This window comes from Oncorhynchus mykiss, chromosome 18 (genome assembly GCF_013265735.2).
Source record: "Oncorhynchus mykiss isolate Arlee chromosome 18, USDA_OmykA_1.1, whole genome shotgun sequence".
NCBI lineage: Eukaryota > Metazoa > Chordata > Actinopteri > Salmoniformes > Salmonidae > Oncorhynchus > Oncorhynchus mykiss.
In genome coordinates, this window is record NC_048582.1 from 18,413,906 (window position 1) to 18,440,926 (window position 27,021).

Genomic DNA, 27,021 nt, shown 5'->3' on the forward strand with positions numbered 1-27,021 from the left:
AGATCCCAGTGGAAAAGAGATTGTCCAGACAGAGAGAGAGAGAGTGAGGGAAAGGAAGTGAGATTGTCCAGAGAGAGAGTGAGGGAAAGGAAGTGAGATTGTCCAGAGAGAGAGAGAGAGTGAGGGAAAGGAAGTGAGATTGTCCAGAGAGAGAGAGAGAGAGAAAGGAAGTGAGATTGTCCAGAGAGAGAGAGTGAGGGAAAGGACGTGAGATTATCCAGAGTGAAAGAGAGTGAAAGAGAGTGAAAGAGAGTGAAAGAGAGTGAAAGAGAGTGAAAGAGAGTGAAAGAGAGTGAGAGAGAGAGAGAGAGAGAGAGAGATTCCTGGAAAAGAAGACAGGACAGTATAAGGACTCTAGTAAACAACAGAAAATAGATGGAACAACAACACAGTAAGTCCTCATCTTACCAGACATATTATATTCCTGACATGTCATTCAGGATAGAGGTCGACCAATTAATCGGAATGGCCGATTAATTAGGGATTTTACATTTTCATAACAATAGGAAATCGGTATTTTTGGGCACCGATTTGGCCGATTTTTAACATTTTTATTTAATCTTTATTTAACTAGGCAAATCAGTTAAGAACACATTCTTATTTTCAATGACGGCCTAGGAACGGTGGGTTAACTGCCTTGTTCAGGGGCAGAACTGGAAATCAATCGGGGATTCAATCTCGCAACCTTACAGTTAAATAGTCCAGCGCTCTAACCACCTGCCTCTCTCTCGTTGCACTCCACGAGGAGCCTGCCTGTTACCCGAATGCAGTAAGCCAAGGTAAGTTGCTAGCTAGCATTAAACTTATCTTATAAAAAGCAATCAATCAATCAATCATAATCACTAGTTAACTACACATGGTTGATGATATTACTAGTTTATCTAGCGTGTCCTGCGTTGCATATAATCGATGTGGTGCGTATCGTTGCTCCAATGTGTACCTAACCATAAACACCAATGCCTTAAAATCAATACACAGAAGTATATATTTTTAAACCTGCATTTTTAGCTAAAAGAAATCCAGGTTAGCAGGCAATATTAACCAGGTGAAATTGTGTCACTTCTCTTGCGTTCATTGCACGCAGAGTCAGTGTATATGCAACAGTTTGGGCCGCCTAATTTGCCAGAATTTTACGTAATTATGACATAACATTGAAGGTTGTACAATGTAACAGGAATATTTAGACTGATGGATGCCACCCGTTAGATAAAATACGGAATGGTTTCGTATTTCACTGAAAGAATAAACGTCTTGTTTTCAAGGTGATAGTTTCCAGATTTGACCATATTAATGACATATGGCTCGTATTTCTGTGTGTTTATTATATTATAATTAAGTCTCCCCCTCTGATTTGATAAAGCAGTCTGACTGAGCGGTGGTAGGCACCAGCAGGCTCGTAGCATTCATTCAAACAGCACTTTCATGCATTTTGCCAGCAGCTCTTTGCAATGCTTCAAGCATTGAGCTGTTTATGACTTCAAGCCTATCAACTCCCGAGATTAGGCTGGTGTAACCGATGTGAAATGGCTAGCTAGTTAGCGGGGTGCGCGCTAATAGCGTTTCAAACGTCACTCGCTCTGAGACTTGGAGTAGTTGTTCCCCTTGCTCTGCATGGGTAAAGCTGCTTCGAGGGTGGCTGTTGTCCATGTGTTCCTGGTTCGAGCCCAGGTAGCGGCGAGGAGAGGGACGGAAGCTATACTGTTACACTGGCAATACTAAAGTGCCTATAAGAACATCCAATAGTCAAAGGTTAATGAAATACAAATGGTATAGAGAGAAATAGTCCTATAATTCCTATAATAACTACAACCTAAAACTTCTTACCTGGGAATATTGAAGACTCATGTTAAAGGAACCACCAGCTTTCATATGTTCTGAGCAAGGAACTGAAACGTTGGCTTTCTTACATGTCACACATTTTACATGGCACATATTACTTCTCCAACACTTTGTTTTTGCATTATTTAAACCAAATTGAACATGTTTCATTATTTATTTGAGGCTAAATTGATTTTATTGATGTATTATATTAAGTTAAAATAAGTGTTCATTCAGTATTGTTGTAATTGTCATTATTACAAATAAAAATAAGAAATCGTCAGATTAATCTCTATCTGCTTTTTTTGGTCCTCCAATAATCGGTATCGGCGTTGAAAAATTATAATCGGTCGACCTCTAATTCAGGACTGGCAATTACTATCCATAGAGGGCCATAGAGGTCAAGGAACTGTGAGAACAGATCTGAGAACAGATCTAAGAAAAGAGCTAATGCAGCGTTATAACGGTAATATACTGGATGAGATGACTCTAGATGATTGAGGTTGATGTGATTGCTATTCCTCTCTATTCCTAGTTATTCCATAGGGATGATGTTGAAAGGCATGACTAGGGTTGCCAAATTCCCTGGTTTTCCAGAAATCCTGTTGGAGCATTCCGGATTTCTTTCTTATTCCCCAGGATTCCAGGAATCCTCCAACTGGGATTTTAGGAAAACCAGGGAATTTATTGAAAGTTTGTGGGAATTTTGCAAGGTCGTGACTTGTTTTGGGGAACGGAAAATATCAGTCAGGAGAGACTGGGTTAGATGGATGCCGGCTAGGTGAGGTTAGGGGTCAGTCATGACGCAATGGACAGAGGAAAACACCCATCATTATAGCACCTCTAATGCTGCCTCTCTTCTGCTATTAACCAACATTAGTACTCAGACACACAGACCGTACAGTTTGTACTGTAGATGTGTAGTGGTGTAATAATGTTATATGATGGACTGATTGATCTTCTGTTTTATGTGTGATGGAAGTGCCTTAATGTGTTTGGACCCCAGGAAGAGTAGCTGCTGCAGGAACTAATGGGGATCCCTAATAAATACTAATACACACACACACACACACACACACACAGACACACACACACACACACACACACACACACACACACACACACAAACTGGTTATGGACAAACTAACTTTCACACACTCAATTTACCCTAACCCCTCTCTCTCTTTCTCTCTCAGTGTGCGGATCCAAGCGGTGAATGTGATTGGCTGTGGCCCGTTGAGCCCACCTCTGGTGGTTAGGACGCGCCCCCTCCCTCCGGCCCCTCCTCCTTTGGAATGTTCGGCTGCCGGCCCCCAGAGCCTGAAACTGAAGTGGGGGGAGAACGCTGCACACACACACACCCGCGCCCTGCTCTCCAATGACATGTTCTACACACTACAGATGGAAGATAAGAACCACAGGTAGAGTATAGAGTACACACACACACACACACACACACACACACACAGCTACTACACTCCAATGGTTCCAATGGCTCAAGGCTCAATGTTATGTACGGCCTAGATAAAAGCATCTGTTAAATGTCCATATCACAGTTCTACTGAAGGAAAATACTTCAAATGCATTGTGTGTGTGTGTGTGTGTGTGTGGGTGTGGTGTGTGTGTGTGGGGGGGGGGGGGGGGGGGGGAGATAGGTAGGTAGGTAGGTAGAGGAAACGACAGTAACCAGTAGATCCAGGGAGAACTCACGATGAGAACATCTAGACTACAGAACTAATTAGAACCATGAACTGGTCAACCATGCAGTCCATTAGAGAACAGACCGAAGGAAGGAGAGAAATAAATAGAAAGGTAGGGAGAGAGGGAGGAGGGAGCGAGGGAAGGAGGGAAGTGGTTGGAGGTTGAAGGGAAGGAAGGAGGTAATAAAAGGTAAGTGAGAGAATTAGAGAGACTGTCTGTCTGCCTAGCAGTGCCTTGGGTGATGGGTATGCTTGGCATCCCTAGTCACAGCCACATTACGACATGGATAACTGGTGTGGTTGGCATCTTGGCATCCCTAGCCACAGCCACATTACGACATGGATAACTGGTGTGGTTGGCATCTTGGCATCCCTAGCCACAGCCACATTACGACATGGATAACTGGTGTGGTTGGCATCTTGGCATCCCTAGCCACAGCCACATTACGACATGGATAACTGGTGTGGTTGGCATCTTGGCATCCCTAGCCACAGCCACATTACGACATGGATAACTGGTGTGGTTGGCATCTTGGCATCTTGGTATCCCTAGCCACAGCCACATTACGACATGGATAACTGGTGTGGTTGGCATCTTGGCATCCTTAGCCTCAGCCACATTACGACATGGATAACTGGTGTGGTTGGCATCCTGGCATCTTGGCATCCCTAGCCACAGCCACATTACGACATGGATAACTGGTGTGGTTGGCATCTTGGCATCCCTGGCCACAGCCACATTACGACATGGATAACTGGTGTGGTTGGCATCTTGGCATCCCTGGCCACAGCCAGAGGGTTGTGGACTAACTGACGGGGCGGTAATTAACTGACTGTCCAGTATGACCCCCACAATGCGAACATACACACCCTTCTATTCTAGCAGAGCTGAACTGCTTTCACAGCTTGGTGAGTATATACCCCTCCCCATCTCCTCCTTCATACTCATACGGTCACCCCCCCACCAGACAGCTCTCATTGAATTACATACTGTACCCCTATTGGGCCATGAAATATAGCAGGTCACGTGACAAAGGAGATGATTGTGAACTACAGGAAAAGGAGGACCGAACACGCCCCCATTCTCATCGACGGGGCTGTAGTGGAGAAGGTTGAGAGCGTCAAGTTCCTTGGTGTCCACATCACCAACAAACTAGAAAGGTCCAAACACACCAAGACAGTCGTGAAGAGGGCACGACAAAACCTATTCCCCCTCAGGAGACAGAAATGATTTGACATGGGTCCTCAGATACTCCAAAGGTTTTACAGCTGAACCATCAAGAGCATCCTGACTGTTTGCATCACCACCTGGTACGGCAACTGCTCGGCATCCGCCCGTAAGACACTACAGAGGGTAATGCGTACGGCCCAGTACATCACTGGGTCCAAGCTTCCTGCCATCCAGGACCTCTATACCAGGCGGTGTCAGAGGAAGGCCAGAAAAATTGTCAAAGACTCCAGCCACCCTAGTCATAGACTGTTCTCTCTGCTACCGCACGGCAAGCGGTACCGGAGCGCCAAGTCTAGGTCCAAGAGGCTTCTAAACAGCTTCTACCCCCAAGCCATAAGACTACTGAACATCTAGTCTAATGGCTACCCAGACTATTCACATTGTCCCCCCCCCCTCCCTTCTCCACACCACTGCCACTCTCTGTTGTCATCTATGCATAGTCACTTTAATAACTCTACCTACATGTACATACTACCTCAACTAACCGGTGCCCCCACACATTGACTCTGTACCGGCACCCCCCTGTATATATTATTTTTGTTTCGTTTTTTGACCTGCCCAGGGAAAAACTCAGGGTTCTAGTTACAAGCTGACCTTGTCTTGTGGTCAGGAAAAACTCCTCTCCCTATTGATCTATGCACCATATAGCCTACACCTGTAGACCCATTTCCTGGGCGCGTCATCCCACGTCTTATGCGCAGTTCTCAATCAAAACATTGGTTTGTTTACACGGAAGTAAATATGACCACGTCCAACTTCAGGCGCAGCTCGTGCACGTTAGCAAACACGTAATCAGACGGTTATCGTCTACCATCGGAGGATTGATTACCGAGCAAGCCAGCGAGCCAAGGGAAAACATCCCAAAGAGATCTTGTTGAACACAGCTTTAGCCATCAGACTGGTGTGCTGTCATTGTCATCACTCACTCAGCTAGGTTTGTCAAGGTCTTGACGCCCGTGTATAGCTATCGGCTACAGGGGTTTTTGTCGCGAGCGTGCGCGCTTCACTCGAACGTGACGTTTGCTTGTATTCACCAAGCTGGAGTAGGAAAATAAATGCAGGCTAGAACTGCATCTCAAATGGCACCCTATTCCCTGTATAGTGCACTAGTTCTGACCAGGGCCCATAGGGGCCTAGCAGGTGCCCTTAACACAAGTCTGTAATGCATGTAATGGATCCGTGTGATTCCTGACACTTCTCAGACTGATGAATATTGACTCATTACTTCTGTTAAGAACATGTCATTATGAGGAGTTTAGCTGCATTTAGCAGTCTCTCTCTCTCCCCTTCTATCTCTCTCCCCTTCTACCTCCTCTCTATCTCTCTCCCCTTCTACCTCCTCTCTATCTCTCTCCCCCTCTACCTCCTCTCTATCTCTCTCCCCCTCTACCTCCTATCTATCTATCTATCTCCCCCTCTACCTCTCTATCTCTCTCCTATTCTACCTCCAACCTCTCTACCTCTCTCCCCCTCTACCTCCTCTCTACCCCCCAGTCTCGCCCCCTCTCCTCCTTTCTACCTCTCTCCCCCTCTACCTCTCTATCTCTCTCCCCTTCTACCTCAACTCTATCTCTCTCCCCTTCTACCTCAACTCTATCTCTCTCCCCCTCTACCTCCTCTCTATCTTTCTCCCATTCTACATCCTCTCTCCCCCTCTCTCTCCCCTTCTACCTCCTCTCTATCTCTCTCCCCTTCTACCTCCTCTCTACGCCCCCTCTACCTCCTCTCTATCTCTCTCCCTCTCTACCTCCTCTCTACCTCCCCGTCTCTCACCCTCTACCTCCTCTCTATCTCTCTCCCGTTCTACCTCCTCTCTACCCCCCTCTCCCCCTCTACCTCCTCTCTATCTCTCCCCTTCTACCTCCTCTCTACCCCCTCTCTCCCCCTCTACCTCCTCTCTACCTCCTCTCTATCGATTACCTCCTCTCTATCTCTGTCTACCTCCTATCTATCTCCCCCTCTACCTCCTCTCTATCTCCCCCTCTACCTCCTCTTTACCCCCCCTCTCCCCCTCTACCTCCTCTCTCTCTCTCCCCCTCTACCTCCTCTCTACCCCCCCTCTCCCCCTCTACCTCCTCTCTATCTCTATCCCCCTCTACCGCCTCTCTATCCCCCCTCTCTGTCTCTATCCCCCTCTACCGCCTCTCTATCCCCCCTCTCTATCTCTCTCCCTCCTCTCTATCCCCCCATCCCTCCTCAGGGTAGAAAGGGGATCATCAGAGCTATATGGATTTAACTGGCAGTAACTAGCAGTATTGGAGACCCCCTCTCATCTACCCTCCTCACATTTTCCCAGTCCTTCTCTCCCCTTCTACCTCCTCTCTACCCCCCCTCTCTGTCTCTCTCCCCCTCCCCCTCTGCCTCCTCTCTATCCCCCCTCTATCTATCTCTCTCCCTCCTCTCTATCCCCCTATCCCTCTCTCTATCTATCTCCCTCTGCATGTGTCTCTGCAGGGTAGAAAGGGGATCATCAGAGCTGTATGGATTTAACTGGCAGTAACTAGCAGTATTGGAGAGCCCTCTCATCTACCCTCCTCACATTTTCCCAGTCCTTCTCTCCCCTTCTACCTCCTCTCTACCCCCTCTCATCTACCCTCCTCACATTTTCCCAGTCCTTCTCTCCCCTTCTACCTCCTCTCTACCCCCTCTCATCTACCCTCCTCACATTTTCCCAGTCCCTCTTCTCCCCTGCCGCTCCTAAACAGACAGTATTAGGGCTGAATTACCTGGAATCTCTGTAATTGACAGATTGCTATGGTAACGAGAGAGAGAGAGAGAGATAATTATTGGCAGTGAACAAAGACATATCAAATGACCAAACAGCAAATATTGTTTTCATTTCTACAATGACCTTCTCAAACTCATGTGGTGTCCTGACACCGGTCTGTCTGTCCCCTCCCCTCTCTCTCTGTAAGATGTCCTAGCCATGTCTGAATCCTGGCTTAAGAAGACCACCAAAAACCCTGACATTTCCATCCCTATCTATAACATTTTTCGACAAGATAGAACTGCCAAAGGGGGCGGAGTTGCAATCTACTGCAGAGACAGCCTGCAGAGTTATGTCGTACTATCCAGGTCTGTTCCCAAACAATTCAAGCTTCAACTTTAAAAAATCCACCTTTCCAGAAATAAGTCTCTCACTGTTGCCGCTTGTTATAGACCCCCCTCAGCCCCCAGCTGTGCCCCTGGGCACCATATGTGAACTAATTGCCCCCCATCTATCTTCAGAGCTCGTGCTGCTAGGTGACCTAAACTGGGACATGCTTAACACCCCGGCCACCCTACAATCTAAGCTTGATGCCCTCAATCTCACACAAGTTATCAATGAACCTACCAGATACAACCCCAAATCTGTAAACACAGGCACCCTTATAGATATCATCCTAACCAATTTGCCCTCCAAATATACCTCTGCTGTCTTCAACCAAAATCTCAGCGACCATCGCCTCATTGCCTGCATCCGTAATGGGTCTGCGGTCAAACGACCACCTCTCATCACTGTCAAACGCTCACTTAAACACTTCAGCGAGCAGGCCTTTCTAATCGACCTGGCCCAGGTATCCTGGAAGGATATTGACCTCACCCCTTCAGTAGAGGATGCCTGGTTATTCTTTAAAAGTGCCTTCCTCACCATCTTAAATAAGCATGCCCCATTCAAAAAATGTAGAGAGATATAGATATAGCCCCTGGTTCACTCCAGACCTGACTGTCCTTGACCAGCACAAAAATATCCTGTGGGTTCTGCATTAGCATCGAATAGCCCACGTGATATGCAACTTTTCAGGGAAGTTAGAAACTAATATACACAGGCAGTTAGGAAAGCTAAGGCTAGCTTTTTCAAACAGAAATTTGCATCCTGTAGCACAAACTCAAAAAGTTCTGGGACACTGTAAAGTCCATGGAGAATAAGAGCACCTCGTCCCAGCTGCCCACTGCACTGAGGCTAGGAAACACTGTCACCACCGATAAATCCACTATAATTGAGAATTTCAATAAGCATTTTTCTGCAGCTGGCCATGCTTTCCACCTGGCTACCCCTACCCAGGTCAACAGCCCTGCACTCTCCACAGCAACTCTCCCAAGCCTCCCCATTTCTCCTTCACCCAAATCCAGATAGCTGATGTTCTGAAAGAGTTGTAAAATCTGGACCCCTACAAATCAGCCGGGCTAGACCATCTGGATTCTCTCTTTGTTACGCTCGTCGAAATGATCGGACCAAGGTGCAGCGTTTTAATCTTTATTAAAAATGAACACCTAAAAACAACAAAAGGAGAACAAACGTAACGTTCGGTAGGCTACAAGAGCTGTACAAAAACAACATCCCACAAAACTAAGGTGGCAAAACAGGCTGCCTAAGTATGATTCCCAATCAGAGACAACGATAGACAGCTGTCCCTGATTGAGAACCATACCCGGCCAAAACATAGAAATAAAGAACATAGTTTCCCCACCTGAGTCACACCTTGACCAACCAAACATAGAGAATAAAAAGATCTCTACGGTCAGGGCGTGACACTCTTTCTAAAGTTTTCTGCCGAAATTGTTGCAAGCTCTATTACTAGCCTGTTCAACCTCTCTTTCATATCGTCTGAGATCCGCAAAGATTGTAAAGCTGCCACGGTCGTCCCCTTCTTCAAAGGGGGAGACACTCTAGACCCAAACTGCTACAGATCCATATCTATCCTACCCTGCCTTTCTAAGGTCTTCGAAAGCCAAGTTAACAAACATATTACCGACCATTTCAAATTCCACCTTTCCTTCTCCGCTATGCAATCTGGGTCCGAGCTGGTCATGGGTGCACCTCAGCCACGCTCAAGGTCCTTAACGATATCATAACCGCCATCGATAAGAGACAGTACTGTGCAGCTGTATTCATTGACCTGGCTAAGGCTTTTGACTCTGTCAATCAACACATTCTTATCGGCAGACTCAATAGCCTTGGTTTCTCTAATGACTGCCGCGCCTGGTTTACCAACTACTTCTCTGATAGAGTTCAGTGTGTCAAATCGGAGGGCCTGTTGTCTGGACCTATGGGAGTGCCACAGGGTTCAATTCTCAGGCCGACTCTCTTCTCTGTATACATCAATGATGTCGCTATTGCTGCTGGTGATTCTCTGATCCACCTCTACGCCGACGACACCATTCTGTATACTTCCTTGGACACTGTGCTATCTAACCTCCAAACAAGCTTCAATGCCATACAACTCTCCTTCCGTGGCCTCCAACTGCTCTTAAATGCAAGTAAAAGTAAATGCATGCTCTTCAACCGATCACTGCTCGCCTAGCATCACTACTCTGGATGGCTCTGACTTAGAATATGTGGACAACTACAAATACCTAGGTGTCTGGTTACACTGTAAACTCTCCTTCCAGACTCATAATCGGCTTCTTATTTTGCAACAAAGCATCCTTCACTCATGCTGCCAAATATACCCTCGTAAAACTGACCATCCTACCGATCCTCCACTTCGGCGATGTAATTTACAAAATAGCCTCCGACACCCTACTCAACAAATTGGATGCAGTCTATCACAGTGCCATCCGTTTTGTCACCAAAGCGCCATATACTATCCACCACTGCGACCTGTACGCTCTCGTTGGCTGGCCCTCGCTTCATACTCGTCGCCAAACCCACTGGCTCCAGGTCACCTACAAGTCTGCTAGGTAAAGCCCTGCCTTATCTCAGCTCACTGGTCACCATAGCAGCACCCACTCGTAGCACGCGCTCCAGCAGGTATATCTCACTGATCACCCCCAAAGCCTATTCCTCCTTTGGCTGCCTTTCCTTGCAGTTCTCTGCTGCCAATGACTGGAACGAATTGCAAAAATCACTGAAGTTGGAGACTCATATCTCCCTCACTAACTTTTAGCACCAGCTGTCAGAGCAGCTCACAGATTACTGCACCTGTACATAGCCCATCTGTAAATAGCCCATCGAACTACCTCATCCTCATACTGTATTTATTTATTTATATTGCTCCTTTGCACCCCAGTATTTCTACTTGCGCATTCATCTTCCGCACATCTTTCACTCCAGTGTTTAATTGCTATATTGTAGTTACTTCGCCACCATGACCTATTTATTGGCTCCCTTATCTTACCTTATTTGCACACAGTGCATATAGACTCTTTCTACTGTGTTATTGGCTGTATGTTTGTTTATTCCTTGTGTAACTCTGTGTTGTTGTTTGTGTCGAACTGCTTTGCTTTATCTTGGCCAGGTGGCAGTTGTAAATGAGAACTTGTTCTCAACTTGCCTACCTGGTTAAAGAAAGGTGAAATACAAATGAAATAAATAAAGATGCAGTGAAAGAACTACACCCCCACCTCTGCCTCCCCCTCTCTCTTCTTATCGTCATGTTTCCTGTCTCGCTGCCTTTATTTGTGTCCATTTGAAGCTCGGAGCGCGTAGCCACCCTTCCTCCTACATACACAGAGTTGTTCTGTCTTTTGTAGCCTATCATAGCCGGTGTGTTTTGTTAGGCTTTTGATGGGGGTATACCTGCTATGTAATGTTCTCAGAGTGTGTGTTGTGTACCTGCTATGTAATGTTCTCAGAGTGTGTGTTGTGTACCTGCTATGTAATGTTCTCAGAGTGTGTGTTGTGTACCTGCTATGTAATGTTCTCAGAGTGTGTGTTGTGTACCTGCTATGTAATGTTCTCAGAGTGTGTGTTGTGTACCTGCTATGTAATGTTCTCAGAGTGTGTGTTGTGTACCTGCTATGTAATGTTCTCAGAGTGTGTGTTGTGTACCTGCTATGTAATGTTCTCAGAGTGTGTGTTGTGTACCTGCTATGTAATGTTCTCAGTGTGTGTTGTGTACCTGCTATGTAATGTTCTCAGAGTGTGTGTTGTGTACCTGCTATGTAATGTTCTCAGAGTGTGTGTTGTGTACCTGCTATGTAATGTTCTCAGAGTGTGTGTTGTATACCTGCTATGTAATGTTCTCAGAGTGTGTGTTGTGTACCTGCTATGTAATGTTCTCAGAGTGTGTGTTGTGTACCTGCTATGTAATGTTCTCAGAGTGTGTGTTGTGTACCTGCTATGTAATGTTCTCAGAGTGTGTGTTGTGTACCTGCTATGTAATGTTCTCAGTGTGTGTTGTGTACCTGCTATGTAATGTTCTCAGAGTGTGTGTTGTGTACCTGCTATGTAATGTTCTCAGAGTGTGTGTTGTGTACCTGCTATGTAATGTTCTCAGAGTGTGTGTTGTGTACCTGCTATGTAATGTTCTCAGAGTGTGTGTTGTGTACCTGCTATGTAATGTTCTCAGAGTGTGTGTTGTGTACCTGCTATGTAATGTTCTCAGAGTGTGTGTTGTGTACCTGCTATGTAATGTTCTCAGAGTGTGTGTTGTGTACCTGCTATGTAATGTTCTCAGAGTGTGTGTTGTGTACCTGCTATGTAATGTTCTCAGAGTGTGTGTTGTGTACCTGCTATGTAATGTTCTCAGAGTGTGTGTTGTTTATTTCAGGCTAAGTGGTGTGTTAATTGTTAGGCCCTGGTTGTGCCAAACTGCCTTGCCAGAACTACCCTGGGTCATAACTCATCATTTACACACACACACACACAGACACACAGACACACACACGGTCTGCCAGCACTGATGATTATGGAAATGTCCTGAGAGTAAAAACAGAATTTCGTTGGGCAGAGATGGACCTGTTTACCGGATTAACTGGTCCTACTGCACATATGCAATAAAGAGAACATAACAACAGATGATATACCCTAAAAGACGTGTGTGTGTGTGTGTGTGTGTGTGTGTGTGTGTGTGTGTGATGAGTGAAAGACATGTGCGTGCGTGCATGCGCATCTCTTCCCTACAATAAAGGCTTCACGTGAAGTTATGTCTCTGTCACTATCAGACGCTTAGCTGAAGCTCTCAATCTCCCTCACTCACTCACTCACTCCCTCCTTACCCATCTACCTCTTTCCACTGCCTTCTCTCTTTATGAGAGCCTGCTTTCATCATTTTATTGGACTCCTTATTGTTCTCTCTTTTCCCCTCTCTTTCTCTCTTCCTCTCTCTATCGCTCCCTTTCTCTCTCTCTCTTTCTCTCTTCCTCTCTCTCTATTGCTCCCTTTCTCTCTCTCTCTTTCTTTCTCTTCCTCTCTCTCTCCTAACCTCTCAATCTTGTCTTTCTGTCCAGGTTTGTGTGTATCTACAGAGGTCCCAGTCATACTTACAAGGTGCAGCGCCTGACCGAGTCCACCAGTTACCGGTTCAGGATCCAGGCATGTAGTGACGCAAGGGAGGGACCGTTCTCAGACACACATACCTTCTCTACCACCAAGACTGTACCCTCCGCACTCAAAGGTAAGGGTGTGTGTATGTCTGACGGTGCGTGTGTTTCCGTCACAGGAGGCTGCTGAGGGGAGGAAGGCTCATAATAATGTCTGGAATGGAATGAGTGGACTGATATATCAACCACATGGAAACCATGTGTGATGTGTTTGATACCATTCCATTTATTCCGTTGCAACCACTACTAAATTCAGCAAAAAAAGAAACGTCCCCTTTTCAGGACCCTGTCTTTCAAAGATAATTCGTAAAAATCCAAATAACTTCACAGATCTTCATTGTCAAAGGGTTTAAACACTGTTTCCCATGCTTGTTCAATGAACCATAAACAATTAATGAACATGCACCTGTGGAACGGTCGTTAAGACACTAACAGCTTACACACGGTAGGCAATTAAGGTCACAGTTATGAAAACTTAGGACACTAAAGAGGCCTTTCTACTGACTCGTAAAAACACCTAAAGAAAGATGCCCAGGGCCCTGCTCATCTGCGTGAACGTGCCTTAGCCATGCTGCAAGGAGGCATGAGGACTGCAGATGTGGCCAGGGCAATAAATTGCAATGTCCGTACTGTGAGACGCCTAAGACAGCGCTACAGGGAGACAGGACGGACAGCTGATCGTCCTCGCAGTGGCAGACCACGTGTAACAACACCTGCACAGGATCGGTACATCCGAACATCACACCTGCGGGACAGGTACAGGATGGCAACAACAACTGCCCTAGTTACACCAGGAATGCACAATCCCTCCATCAGTGCTCAGACTGTCTGCAATAGACTGAGAGAGGCTGGACTGAGGGCTTGTAGGAATGTTGTATGGCAGGTCCTCACCAGACATCACCAGCAACAACGTCGCCTATGGGCACAAACCCACCGTCGCCTGACCAGACAAGACTGGCAAAAAGTGCTCTTCTCTGACGAGTTGCGGTTTTGCCTCACCAGGAGTGATGGTCGGATTCAAGTTTATCTTTGTGGGAATGAGCATTACACTAAGGACTGTCGAAACCATCCAGGGTGGTGATGCCAGTCGGGCGTGCGGGTGCAGGCAGCGAACGGTTGAAAAGCATGCATTTGGTTTTACTAGCGTTTAAGAGTAGTTGGAGGCCACGGAAGGAGTGTTGTATGGCATTGAAGCTCGTTTGGAGGTTAGATAGCACAGTGTCCAAGGAAGGGCCAGATGTATACAGAATGGTGTCGTCTGCGTAGGGAATCGCCCGCAGCAAGAGCAACATCATTGATGTATACAGAGAAAAGAGTCGGCCTGAGAATTGAACCCTGTGGTACCCCCATAGAGACTGCCAGAGGACCGGACAACATGACCTCCGATTTGACACACGGAACTCTGTCTGCAAAGTAGTTGGTGAAACAGGCAAGGCAGTCATTAGAAAAACCGAGGCTACTGAGTCTGCCGATAAGAATATGGTGATTGACAGAGTCGAAAGCCTTGGCAAGGTCGATGAAGACGGCTGCACAGTACTGTCTTTTATCGATGGCGGTTATGATATCGTTTAGTACCTTGAGCGTGGCCGAGGTGCACCCGTGACCGGCTCGGAAACCGGATTGCACAGCGGAGAAGGTACGGTGGGATTCGAGATGGTCAGTGACCTGTTTGTTGACTTGGCTTTCAAAGACCTTAGATAGGCAGGGCAGGATGGATATAGGTCTGTAACAGTTTGGGTCCAGGGTGTCACCCCCTTTGAAGAAGGGGATGACCGCGGCAGCTTTCCAATCCTTGGGAATCTCAGATGATACGAAGGAGAGGTTGAACAGGCTGGTAATAGGGGTTGCGACAATGGCGGCGGACAGTTTCAGAAATAACAGATTGTCAAGCCCAGCTGATTTGTATGGGTCCAGGTTTTGCAGCTCTTTCAGAACATCAGCTATCTGGATTTGGGTAAAGGAGAAGCTGGGGAGGCTCCGGCAAGTAGCTGCGGGGGGTGCGGAGCTGTTGGCCGAGGTTGGAGTAGCCAGGAGGAAGGCATGGCCAGCCGTTGAGAAATGCTTGTTGAAGTTTTCGATTATCACGGATTTATCGGTGGTGACCGTCTTACCTAGCCTCAGTGCAGTGGGCAGCTGGGAGGAGGTGCTCTTGGTCTCCATGGACTTTACAGTGTCCCAGAACTTTTTGGAGTTAGAGCTACAGGATGCAAATTTCTTCTTGAAAAAGCTAGCCTTAGCTTTCCTAACCGACTGTGTATATTGGTTCCTGACTTCCCTGAACAGTTGCATATCGCGGAGACTATTCGATGCTATTGCAGTCCGCCACAGGATGTTTTTGTGCTGGTCGAGGGCAGTCAGGTCTGGAGTGAACCAAGGGCTATATCTGTTCTTAGTTATGCATTTTTTGAACGGAGCATGCTTATCTAAAATGAGGAAGTTACTTTTAAAGAATGACCAGGCATCCTCAACTGACGGGATGAGGTCAATATCCTTCCAGGATACCCGGGCCTGGTCGATTAGAAAGGCCTGCTCGCAGAAGTGTTTTAGGGAGCGTTTTACAGTGATGAAGGGTGGTCATTTGACTGCGGATCCGTAGCGGATACAGGCAATGAGGCAGTTATCGCTGAGATCCTGATTGAAGACAGGAGAGGTATATTTGGAGGGCAAGTTGGTCAGGATAATGTCTATTAGGGTGCCCATGTTTATGGATTTAGGGTTGTACCTGGTGGGTTCCTTGATGATTTGTGTGAGATTGAGGGCATCTAGCTTAGATTGTAGGACTGCTGGGGTGTTAAGCATATCCCAGTTTAGGTCACCTAACAGAACAAACTCTGAAGCTAGATGGGGGCGATCAATTCATAGATGGTGTCCAGGGCACAGCTGGGAGCTGAGGGGGGTCGGTAGCAGGCGGCAACAGTGAGAGACTTATTTCTGGAGAGATTAATTTTTAGAATTAGAAGTTCGAACTGTTTGGGCATAGACCTGGAAGGTATGACAGAACTTTGCAGGCTATCTCTGCAGTAGATTGCAACTCCTCCCCCTTTGGCAGTTATATCTTGACGGAAAGTGTTATAGTTGGGTATGGAAATCTCCAAATTTTTGGTGGCCTTCCTAAGCCAGGATTCAGACACAGCAAGGATATCAGGGTTGGTAGAGTGTGCTAAAGCAGTGAGTAAAACAAACTTAGGGAGGAGGCTTCTGATGTTGACATGCATGAAACCAAGGCTTTTTTGATCACAGAAGTCAACAAATGAGGGTGCCTGGGGACATGCAGGGCCTGGCTTTACCTCCACATCACCCGAGGAACAGAGGAGGAGTAGGATGAGGGTGCGGCTAAAGGCTATCAAATCTGGTCGCCTAGAGCGTTGGGGACAAGGAATAAAAGGAGCAGATTTCTGGGCATGGTAGAATAGATTCCGGGCATAATGTGCAGACAGGGGTATGGTGGGGTGCGGGTACAGCGGAGGTAAGCCCAGGTACTGGGTGATGATAAGAGAGGTTGTATCTCTGGACATGCTGGTTATAATGGGTGAGGTCACCGCATGTGTGGGAGGTGGGACAAAGGAGGTATCAGAGTTGTGAGGAGTGGAACTAGGGGCTCCATTGTAAACTAAAACAATGATAACTAACCTGAACAACAGTATACAAGGCATATTGATATTTGAGAGAGACATACAGCAAGGCATAAAGTAATCGCAGGTCTTGATTGGGAGAGCTAGCTAAAACAACAGGTGAGACAACAGCTAGTCAGCTAACACAACAACAGCAGGTAAAATGGCGATGACTAGGCAGAGAGGGTCGGATTAACTACACACAGAGCCTGAGTGCGGCTGGGGCCGACAGATAAAACATAAATAAACAGAATGGAGTACCGTGATTAATGGACAGTCCAGCAGGCATCAGCTATGTAGCCAAGTGATCAGTGTCCAGGGGCCAGCAGTAGATGGAACAGGGAAGCCGCCACTACGCTAGCACGCGGGTGACACAGCGTTTAAAGTTAGTAGCCCGGGGGTGGTGTTCAGTTTATGTCTCAGTTGTTGAATCTTGTTTTGTTCATACAAATATTTACATGTTAAGTTTGCTGAAAATAAACGCAGTTGACAGTGAGAGGATGTTTATTTTTTTGAGTTTATGAGTCATCCTCACAAATGAAGGTGTCATCAGCTGCCTGTGGTTTCCATGTGTTTATGACATTGTTTGTGACAATGTGTCCTGTCTGCCTACAGCTCCCAGAGTGCACCAACTGGAAGGGAATGTGTGTGAGGTCACCTGGGAGACCATTCCACCAATGAGAGGCGACCGTGTCAACTACATCCTGCAGGTGCTGGTTGGACGAGAGTCAGAGTACAAACAGGTAACACACACACACACACACACAGTTCATGTGAGGATAGCTGTATAGAAACATTTGGGTTGAATGCATTCAGTTGTGCATCTGACTAGCTATCCCGTTTCCCTGGTCTTCCATTAACCCTTTCATGTACTGTGGTGACAGCAGAGTGAAGGCAGCGTATTAATGACTATTACAGCTCCGAGACCACTGACATTTAACAGTGTCTGCTGCCAATGGACCTTTATGGAAACTCAATATGGTTGTCAATACACACACACACACACACACACAATCACACTTGCCCTTTTGGCAGTCGAACAGCTCTTCAGGTGAATGAGTATTGAAAAGCACATTAAAAAACACACACGCAGACACACACATATCTGATGTGTTAGTGAAGAGTTTTGTGGTACTTATCTCCGGTTAAGTTTTGAACTTATTGATCTAGCGAGCAGTTGGAGGCAGAAGACTTGTGTGTGTGTCCTAAGTGGTTCTTGAGGTAGTTAAATCCCTTCTGTACAGAGGCAGCGTTGATAATGTTAACCAGATAACAGCTTCTATAGCCTCTTTCATGCACTCATTGGATTTCACTAATGTAGAATAGCAGCAGGGGGACTGTTAAGAGCCAATACTAACACACACACACACACACACACACACACACACACACACACTGAGCATTAACCTGTTTGGTCTGAATCAATTTGTTGTTGTTGATGAGGTCACAATGTACTTTCTAAATCAATGTTCTCTCTTTCTCTCTCTTTCTTTCTTTCTTTCTTTCTCTCTCTCACACACTCTCTCTCTCTCTCTCACTCTCTCACTCTCTCACTCTCTCACCAGGTGTTTAAGGGAGAAGAGAGTGCCTTCCAAATCACCGGGCTCCAAGGCAACACCGACTACCGTTTCCGTGTGTGCGCCTGCCGCCGTTGCCAGGATACCAACCAGGAACTCTGTGGCCCTCAAAGCCCCTCCTCCCCGTTCACCCTGCGTCGTCAGGAGCAACAGTGCCTGGGGGAGACCAGCGCCGTGGAGACGGTGAAAGGGGCGGGGATAATATCCAGCGATGAGCGCTTTGCGGCGGTCGTGGTGTGTGTGTTCGCCGGTGTCTCCATCCTCATGGCCTGTCTGCTACAATACTTCTTCATGAAGTGAGGGAATGAATCGGCAACAGGATAGAAAAGAGAAAACAAAGCGATAGCGAAAGAAAACGAGCATCTACTAAAGAAAGGAAAGAAAACAAACACTTGAGAATCAAGTGCAGGATAGAAAGAGAAAAAAAGCGAGAGAGGAAACAGACTTCAAACGAAACAGACCTGAGCTGTACTTCAGTTATTCTACCGTGCCGTTGTCCACCTATCTCTTTCCTCTTCTCTCTCCCCTCTCTCCTCTCTCTCTTTCCCTCTCTCTCGCTCGCTCGCTCTCTCTGTTTCTCTTGTCATTGTTAGTTTGGTCTCTCTATCTTATGTAATGGATGTATTTTGGAGGGAAGCTGTTCGTGGCCAGAACAAACAAACTGATAACCAAGCATTAGCCAGCCAGGAGCCCAGTAAAGCTCCTCAATGACCCGCATGACATTATTTTGTATCTTTTTAAACCTAATAGACAAAGTGTGCTTTTCTTTATATTTCTTTACAGTCAATTCCTTACTTTACTGTGTCTGTGTCCTATTTGCGCTGTTCGCTGCAGTCTTTTGTAGTTTCTTTCCGTTGTGCCATTTTGAAATGTAGTTCTCAAGCTTTAGCCATGTATTCTTCAATATCTGTTACCTTGTCTATTATAGGCCAAATCATGCAATCTTGATGCACAGATGCACACACAGACACATAGACACAGACACACAGAAACACATGCAGATGCACAGCGAGACAAACACACACACACACACACACACACACATGCACAGAGAGACAGAAACACACACACTCACTCAGATGCCTTCTCTTCTGTCTTCTTTATTCAGCTACCAAAGCGATGCCATTGTTAAAAAATGCTGCTATCCTGTTTCGTTATATCTGAGAAAGAATGGATTTAGTTACCTAATATATACAATCTATATCAAATATATCTAAGATAGATCTACCTATCTATATCTGTAGGGGCGATGCTATGATGTAATATAAGAAGTGTAGAGGTCTGAATGACAGAGAGAAAGAGGAGGGATCCAGGTAGATGTTGCCTTTTAACCACAGATCTAGGACCAGCTTTCTCTCCCCTGAAGCTAACCTAAACCCTTAGGAGTGGGAAATGCAAAGCTGACTTTAGATCAGTTTAGGGCAAGGGTGTAAAACCAGGCTCCTGGAGGGCCACACACCTGGCCATATCTAGCCAACCAGCAACAACAGTTGATCAATTTAGTTTGAGGTTGATAAAAACATGATGACACTTTGACCTGTGAGAACTGGACCTGACACCCCTGGTCTAGGGATAACCTGGTATATTCCACTGGGAGTGGTTTAGTGAATTATAATATGTATTCTAGGTGCTCACCTGCAGATCTGAGGTCAGTTCAGTAGCCAGTCCCCGCTGTCGAATGTAGAGGTTACTGAAGTAACCTTTTATCCGCCCCCTGCCCCCACTCAACCCTCATACCTATTCATACCCTTCTTTTTTCTCTGCCTCCGCTCTCTTTTTCTATCCCTCCGCCATTCTCAGTACGTCTCCCTCCCCTCCTCGTTTCTAACCTCCCTCCCTCTCCCTCCGTCTCTCTAATTAATGCTGTTATCATCCCACTCTCTCTCTCTCTAATTAATGCTGTTATCATCCCACTCTCTCTCTAATTAATGCTGTTATCATCCCACTCTCTCTCTCTCTCTCTCTCTCTCTCTCTAAGCTGTGCTTCACTCCTACTGTTATCATCTCTCTCTCTCTAAGCTGTGCTTCACTCCTACTGTTATCATCTCTCTCTCTCTCTCTAAGCTGTGCTTCACTCCTACTGTTATCATCTCTCTCTCTAAGCTGTGCTTCACTCCTACTGTTATCATCTCTCTCTAAGCTGTGCTTCACTCCTACTGTTATCATCTCTCTCTCTCTAAGCTGTGCTTCACTCCTACTGTTATCATCCCTCTCTCTCTCTCTAAGCTGTGCTTCACTCCTACTGTTATCATCTCTCTCTCTCTAAGCTGTGCTTCACTCCTACTGTTATCATCCCTCTCTCTCTAAGCTGTGCTTCACTTCTACTGTTATCATCCCTCTCTCTCTCTAAGCTGTGCTTCACTCCTACTGTTATCATCCCACTCTCTCTCTCTAAGCTGTGCTTCACTCCTACTGTTATCATCCCTCTCTCTCTCTCTAAGCTGTGCTTCACTCCTACTGTTATCATCCCTCTCTCTCTCTCTCTAAGCTGTGCTTCACTCCTACTGTTATCATCCCTCTCTCTCTCTCTAAGCTGTGCTTCACTCCTACTGTTATCATCCCTCTCTCTCTCTCTCTCTCTAAGCTGTGCTTCACTCCTACTGTTATCATCCCTCTCTCTCTCTCTAAGCTGTGCTTCACTCCTACTGTTATCATCCCTCTCTCTCTAAGCTGTGCTTCACTCCTACTGTTATCATCTCTCTCTCTCTCTAAGCTGTGCTTCACTCCTACTGTTATCATCTCTCTCTCTCTAAGCTGTGCTTCACTCCTACTGTTATCATCTCTCTCTCTCGAAGCTGTGCTTCACTCCTACTGTTATCATCCCTCTCTCTCTCTCTAAGCTGTGCTTCACTCCTACTGTTATCATCTCTCTCTCTCTAAGCTGTGCTTCACTCCTACTGTTATCATCCCTCTCTCTCTCTCTAAGCTGTGCTTCACTCCTACTGTTATCATCCCTCTCTCTCTAAGCTGTGCTTCACTCCTACTGTTATCATCCCTCTCTCTCTCTCTAAGCTGTGCTTCACTCCTACTGTTATCATCCCTCTCTCTCTCTCTAAGCTGTGCTTCACTCCTACTGTTATCATCCCTCTCTCTCTCTCTAAGCTGTGCTTCACTCCTACTGTTATCATCCCTCTCTCTCTCTCTAAGCTGTGCTTCACTCCTACTGTTATCATCCCTCTCTCTCTCTCTAAGCTGTGCTTCACTCCTACTGTTATCATCCCTCTCTCTCTCTCTAAGCTGTGCTTCACTCCTACTGTTATCATCTCTCTCTCTCTCTCTAAGCTGTGCTTCACTCCTACTGTTATCATCTCTCTCTCTCTAAGCTGTGCTTCACTCCTACTGTTATCATCCCTCTCTCTCTAAGCTGTGCTTCACTCCTACTGTTATCATCCCTCTCTCTCTCTCTAAGCTGTGCTTCACTCCTACTGTTATCATCCCTCTCTCTCTAAGCTGTGCTTCACTCCTACTGTTATCATCCCTCTCTCTCTCTAAGCTGTGCTTCACTCCTACTGTTATCATCCCTCTCTCTCTCTCTAAGCTGTGCTTCACTCCTACTGTTATCATCCCTCTCTCGCTAAGCTGTGCTTCACTCCTACTGTTATCATCCCTCTCTCTCTCTAAGCTGTGCTTCACTCCTACTGTTATCATCCCTCTCTCTCTCTCTAAGCTGTGCTTCACTCCTACTGTTATCATCCCTCTCTCTCTCTCTAAGCTGTGCTTCACTCCTACTGTTATCATCCCTCTCTCTCTCTCTAAGCTGTGCTTCACTCCTACTGTTATCATCCCACTCTCTCTCTCTCTAAGCTGTGCTTCGCTCCTACTCGTCAGTTAGCAGAGCCTTTAACTGCTCCAACACCTTTGCCAAAGTCGATGGGAAAGTTACGCTACAATTTCTCTATTGGTTCTATACCTTTATTTATATACAATAGAATATTTGCATACAGTACTTTACAAGCCAATTACAGTGCAATCTTTTCAGTTATTTATTGTTTAAAAAATTAAAATTAAGAGACAAATGTAAGTGTAGTTATAAATGTACTAATTGTTTTTTTTCTCTCGTAGCATGTTATATTGTTATTATGATAATTTTTCAGTTTTTTGTTTTTGTTGGATGTTATTTTAGATGTTTGATTTAAGGCCAGCATTTCGTACTCTCAGTAGCCAATTACATATCTCATTTATTCTCTTACAGTTGTTGGGAAAACCTGTAGTTGTTTCATTATTCTGTATGTCGGTGTCAGTGCCGTTTTTAACATGTTAACCAAATGTCTGTCCTTGTCATCTCCTCTCTGACACACAGAACTGGCTCTTATCCATAGCCACGTGACCATCACGTCATAACACCAATAATGGTGACTTTAGAATTGTTATGTCATGATTTCACGGTTATGACCAGCCTGTGTGGTTTTCTGTATGCATTAAGAGATGTAGCGAACCGTTAGCCAGGTTATATTGGTAAAGATTTTAGACAGCTGGAGCAAACACACAAAAGTGTCTTCAGAAACGTTACCTTTTCTGATATTAAGGTTATGTTGGCGTCTGTATTGGGATTTAAGCACAGGCACGACGTACCGTACAACTCTGAGGGGGCACTGGTGGTTAAATAATGTACACTCTTAGAGAAAAGGGTTCCAAACGGGTTCTTCAGCTGTCCCCATAGGAGAACCCTTTTGGGTTCCATGTAGAACCCTCCAATGGGGGACAGTCGAAGAACCCTTAAATTCTCTAGGTAGCAGCTTTTTTCCCGGAGAGTTTATGAAGGTACTCTGAAGGTTAAATAAGGTATGAAGGTACTCCTTACAGTTACTGTAACCAGTGCTTGAAGAGGATGGCAGAGGGTGGCGGTACTGACTTTAATTCTACCGTTTGAGCCGGGATTCTTTAAGAGTTTCCATTATTCAGACAGTATGACGAGACTTGAAGACTCAGGTTAGCTCCGCATGGCTAATGCCCTAGGCTTCAGTTCCAGGGGCTAACACAGTCTTGGGACACTGTACAGTGCCCCCTCAGTGGGAAGGTGTGTGGTGTCTCGGGGAGTCAGAACAATAGTTGCCTTAATTTGTTGTTTATACTGCCTAATGTTATAGATTAGGACGTGTTGGATGTCATATCTGTTTGGATTATTTCTGCCAAAATCGAGGCTTGTGTCATACCATTTTACTTTGCGTGTGTGTGTGACACGCACACACACACGTTCCTTTCAACGTTATCTTCGCTCTAAAGGGTTCCTTGATGTTCCCCCTGTGACCACACAGCATTATTATTCCTGTCACATTGTTATCCTCTCAAAAAGGAAAGACATAACTTGATCTCTGATTCACGCTTCGTTCATATTTTTAGTATTTTTAATGTTTCTTTTTTGGGGGGAAAGCTAAATGTATTAAATGTTCTGTTGTTAAATATACGACCCCTTGATTGAGTTTTAACACGCTGATTTCACACTGAAAAGGGTCAAAAAGACTACAACAATCAAATCGGGATGTCAGTCAGACCGATGAGGATGAGGATGATGAGGAATACTTTTCCCAGCTTGTCGTCGTATAAAGAGCCTGTCCAGTGTTTTTGATTAGAATTGATAGTCAGTGCAGAGTTATTATACATATAGAGATGTAGTATTGACGCTAAAATGAGGCAAGTACAACTAACAGATTATATGGAGCACTTTTAAAGTGGTAGACCCTTAGCCCACGGGGTAAGTGTCTGTCCTGCGAGAACCGTGATGCTTTTCATCAGACAGCTTCTTGTTTTGATACCGCCGGGCACTCGGTTACATTGGCATTACTATGTCGTCTGGAGTTTTGACCACGTCATTGTTGTGACTGAGTCGTCTGGCACTGTTGGGTCATTTGGTGTTGCTGTGGCATATAGCGTTACTCTGTCATCTGACGTGACTTTGTCATGTTGTGTCCGTCTTTCCTGTTTACCTGTCTCAGTTAGAAAGAAGACTGTTGATGTCCTGTTGTGTTAAATCTCTCCCAAGCCTTTTATACAGCCAAATCATTCCCGAAGTTGTGTTAAATCTCTTCCAAGCCTTTTACAGCCAAATCATTCCTGAGGGGTTAAATCTGCCCCAAGCCTTTTACAGCAAAATCATTCCTGATGTTGTGATAACTCTTCCCCAAGCCTTTTACAGCCAAGTAATTCCTGACATTGTGTTAAATCTGCCCCAAGCCTTTTACAGCCAAGTAATTCCTGACATTGTGTTAAATCTGCCCCAAGCCTTTTACAGCCAAGTCATTCCTCATGCCTAGGAACAGGAGTTTTCCGTAACCATGTTAATTGACCAGGATGGTTAGGACACATGGTCACGAAATACTCCTGTCCATACTCCCTAATAATGCCTAATGTTATAGGCTAAGGTTAGGATAATAGTAGGCCTGTGATATCACCAATGCTGACCCAATGTTCCCTAAAGGTTTTTGGCTAATATTCTCAAGCTTTTGGCTCGTGTTTTTCCAGGGCTTGGCCCAGTAGCTACTTGTCTGTGTGAGCAGGGTACACCCTGTAAGATTTGTATTTAGGCAAATCTTTAGACCCTTCTGGCCCTGCTGATCTAGTGGGTCCTGAACAAAACAGATAATTCTGCCCAGCAACCCAGCATCTGTGCCTTCTGATTGGTTACTTTTTTTTGTCAGATTAATAAAAATAGAAAAATGAAACGGAAAATACGGATTTATACGGACTTTGAATATGAGAGATTGGATATTGAATGGGTAACAGTCCCAGATTAATGTTTGAAGACTTGTATGTATTAAACATTTTTTTTATTAGTCTGGAACAAAAACAAACCAACAACATATTTGTACCTCACACTTATCAAAACAAACATTCCAATTTGTCATGGGCTGCGATTTGAAAGAAAAAAAGAAAATCATACATTTCTACTACTTTGTATTGTAAATGTTAGACTATTTCATATGCATTATATAAAATAAACTGCCATATCAATTTTAATGTATAGATTTTGCAAATACTACCCTCTGTATGTAAGACCTAACTGTATCGGTAGCCTGTGTTATATAATATATTTATGCCCAATAAATGTTACATTTTTTCTGACCTTGACTGAAATCCTTGTTTTGTGTGTCATAGTTTATTGTTTGATTTCCTATTCATACATTGGTTATGTGATGCTTTGTGGTAGTAGGTAGTCTATATAAAGGTTAGAAAGGCAGACTAGGTTTGCCTGTTCAAATCCCGGGCAATTAAAAGGCGAATTAGCAACCACAGGGCTGCTGGTTAGATCCCAAGTGCCATTTCTTGCAGTTAGTCCCTTTGCAAGGCAGCAGAACTGGGACTGACCTTGTGCCTGTCAATGTGTGTGTGATGCGGGTGCGTGCTTGCTTGCGTGCCGTGCCTGCATGGAGGAAAGTGTCTGTGATGATGAGATAGTCAGGCAGTCAGACTCAACAGGGGACTGGTATTTATCACCGTCGTCGCAACACTGTCTGAATAAGGAATAAGAGAAGAACATTATAGAAGGTAACTTTATTGTCCATTGTCCACAGGAAACCACAAATGTGTCCATAACCCATCAGGGACATACTCTGAGAGGTTGGCACCCCTGGAGCAATTTAGCTCAAAGGCACACTGGTGTCTTCAATGTTCATTTGAATTCATGTCCCATGTAACGTCGATGTGAGTTCATATCTGACTGAGAGCTAGAGGACATTTACTCGAGGTTTGGTTTATCTGTAGATAGACAAATCAGATATACACTCTTTATAGTAAACAATTAACAATGGGCTCGCTGCAACATAATTTTTCTCCAAATAAAAAAGGTTGGATGCTGTATCATGATAAATGTAACCAATAAAGAGGTAAATAGACAGGAATCCATATGGAATAGTGTCATTTGGCTCTGGTCACTGTAGTGCACAGTATACAGTGCATTCGGAAAGTATTCAGACCGCTTGACTTTTTCCACATTTTGTTACGTTACAGCCTTATTCTAAAATTGATTAAATAAATAGAAATCCTCAGCAATCTACACACAAAACCCCTTAATGGTTTTTAGAAATGTATTAAATATAAAAAACTGAAATACCTTATTTATTTAAGTATTAAGACCTTTAGCTATGAGACTCGAAATTGAGCTCAGGTGCATCCTGTTTCCATTGATCATCCTTGAGATGTTCCTACAACTTGATTGGAATCCACCTGTGGTAAATTCAGTTGAATGGACATGATTTGGAAAGGCACACACCTGTCTATATAAGGCCCCACAGTTGACCGTGCATGTCAGAGATAAAACCAAGCCATGAGGTCAAAAGAATTGTCCATAGAGCTCCGAGACAGGATTGTCTCGAGGCACGGATCTGGGGAAGAGTACCATAACATTTCTGCAACATTGAATGTCCTCAAGAACACAGTGGCCTCCATCAACCTTAAATGGAAGAAGTTTGGAATCACCAAGACTCTTTCTAGAGCTGGCTGCCTGACGGAAGCAACTCCTCAGTAAAAGGCACATGACAGCCCGCTTGGAGTTTGCCAAAAGGCACCTAAAGACTCTCAGACCATGACAAACAAGATTTTCTGGTCTGATGAAACCAAGATTGAACTCTTCAGCCTGAATGCCAAGAGTCACATCTGGAGGAAACCTAGAACCATCACTACGGTGAAGCATGGTGATGGCAGCATCATGCTGTGGGGATGTTTTTCAGCGGCAGGGACTGGGAGACTAGTCAGGATCGAGGCAAAGGTGAACGGAGCAAAGTACAGAGAGATCCTTGATGAAAACCTGCTCCAGAGGGCTCAGGACCTCAGACTGGGGCGAAGGTTCACCTTCCAACAGGACAACAACCCTAAGCACACAGCCAAGACAACGCAGAAGTGGC

The 27,021-nt window shown here is 45.3% G+C and overlaps 1 protein-coding gene across 3 annotated transcripts in view; it reads left to right on the forward strand.

Annotated features, from left to right (window-relative positions):
• The window catches only part of LOC110495706 (fibronectin type III domain-containing protein 3B), a 122,536-nt gene extending 103,925 nt beyond the window's left edge, over positions 1 to 18,611 (forward strand). For all 3 annotated transcript variants that reach the window (XM_036952127.1, XM_036952128.1, XM_036952129.1), the window contains exons 24-27: positions 3,015 to 3,239; positions 12,904 to 13,070; positions 17,223 to 17,350; positions 18,173 to 18,611. In XM_036952127.1, coding sequence (XP_036808022.1) covers positions 3,015 to 3,239; positions 12,904 to 13,070; positions 17,223 to 17,350; positions 18,173 to 18,484 — 832 coding nt within the window. In that variant the 3' untranslated portion in view covers positions 18,485 to 18,611. The remainder of the gene's footprint in view (positions 1 to 3,014; positions 3,240 to 12,903; positions 13,071 to 17,222; positions 17,351 to 18,172) is intronic.
• Positions 18,612 to 27,021: the final 8,410 nt, after the last annotated feature.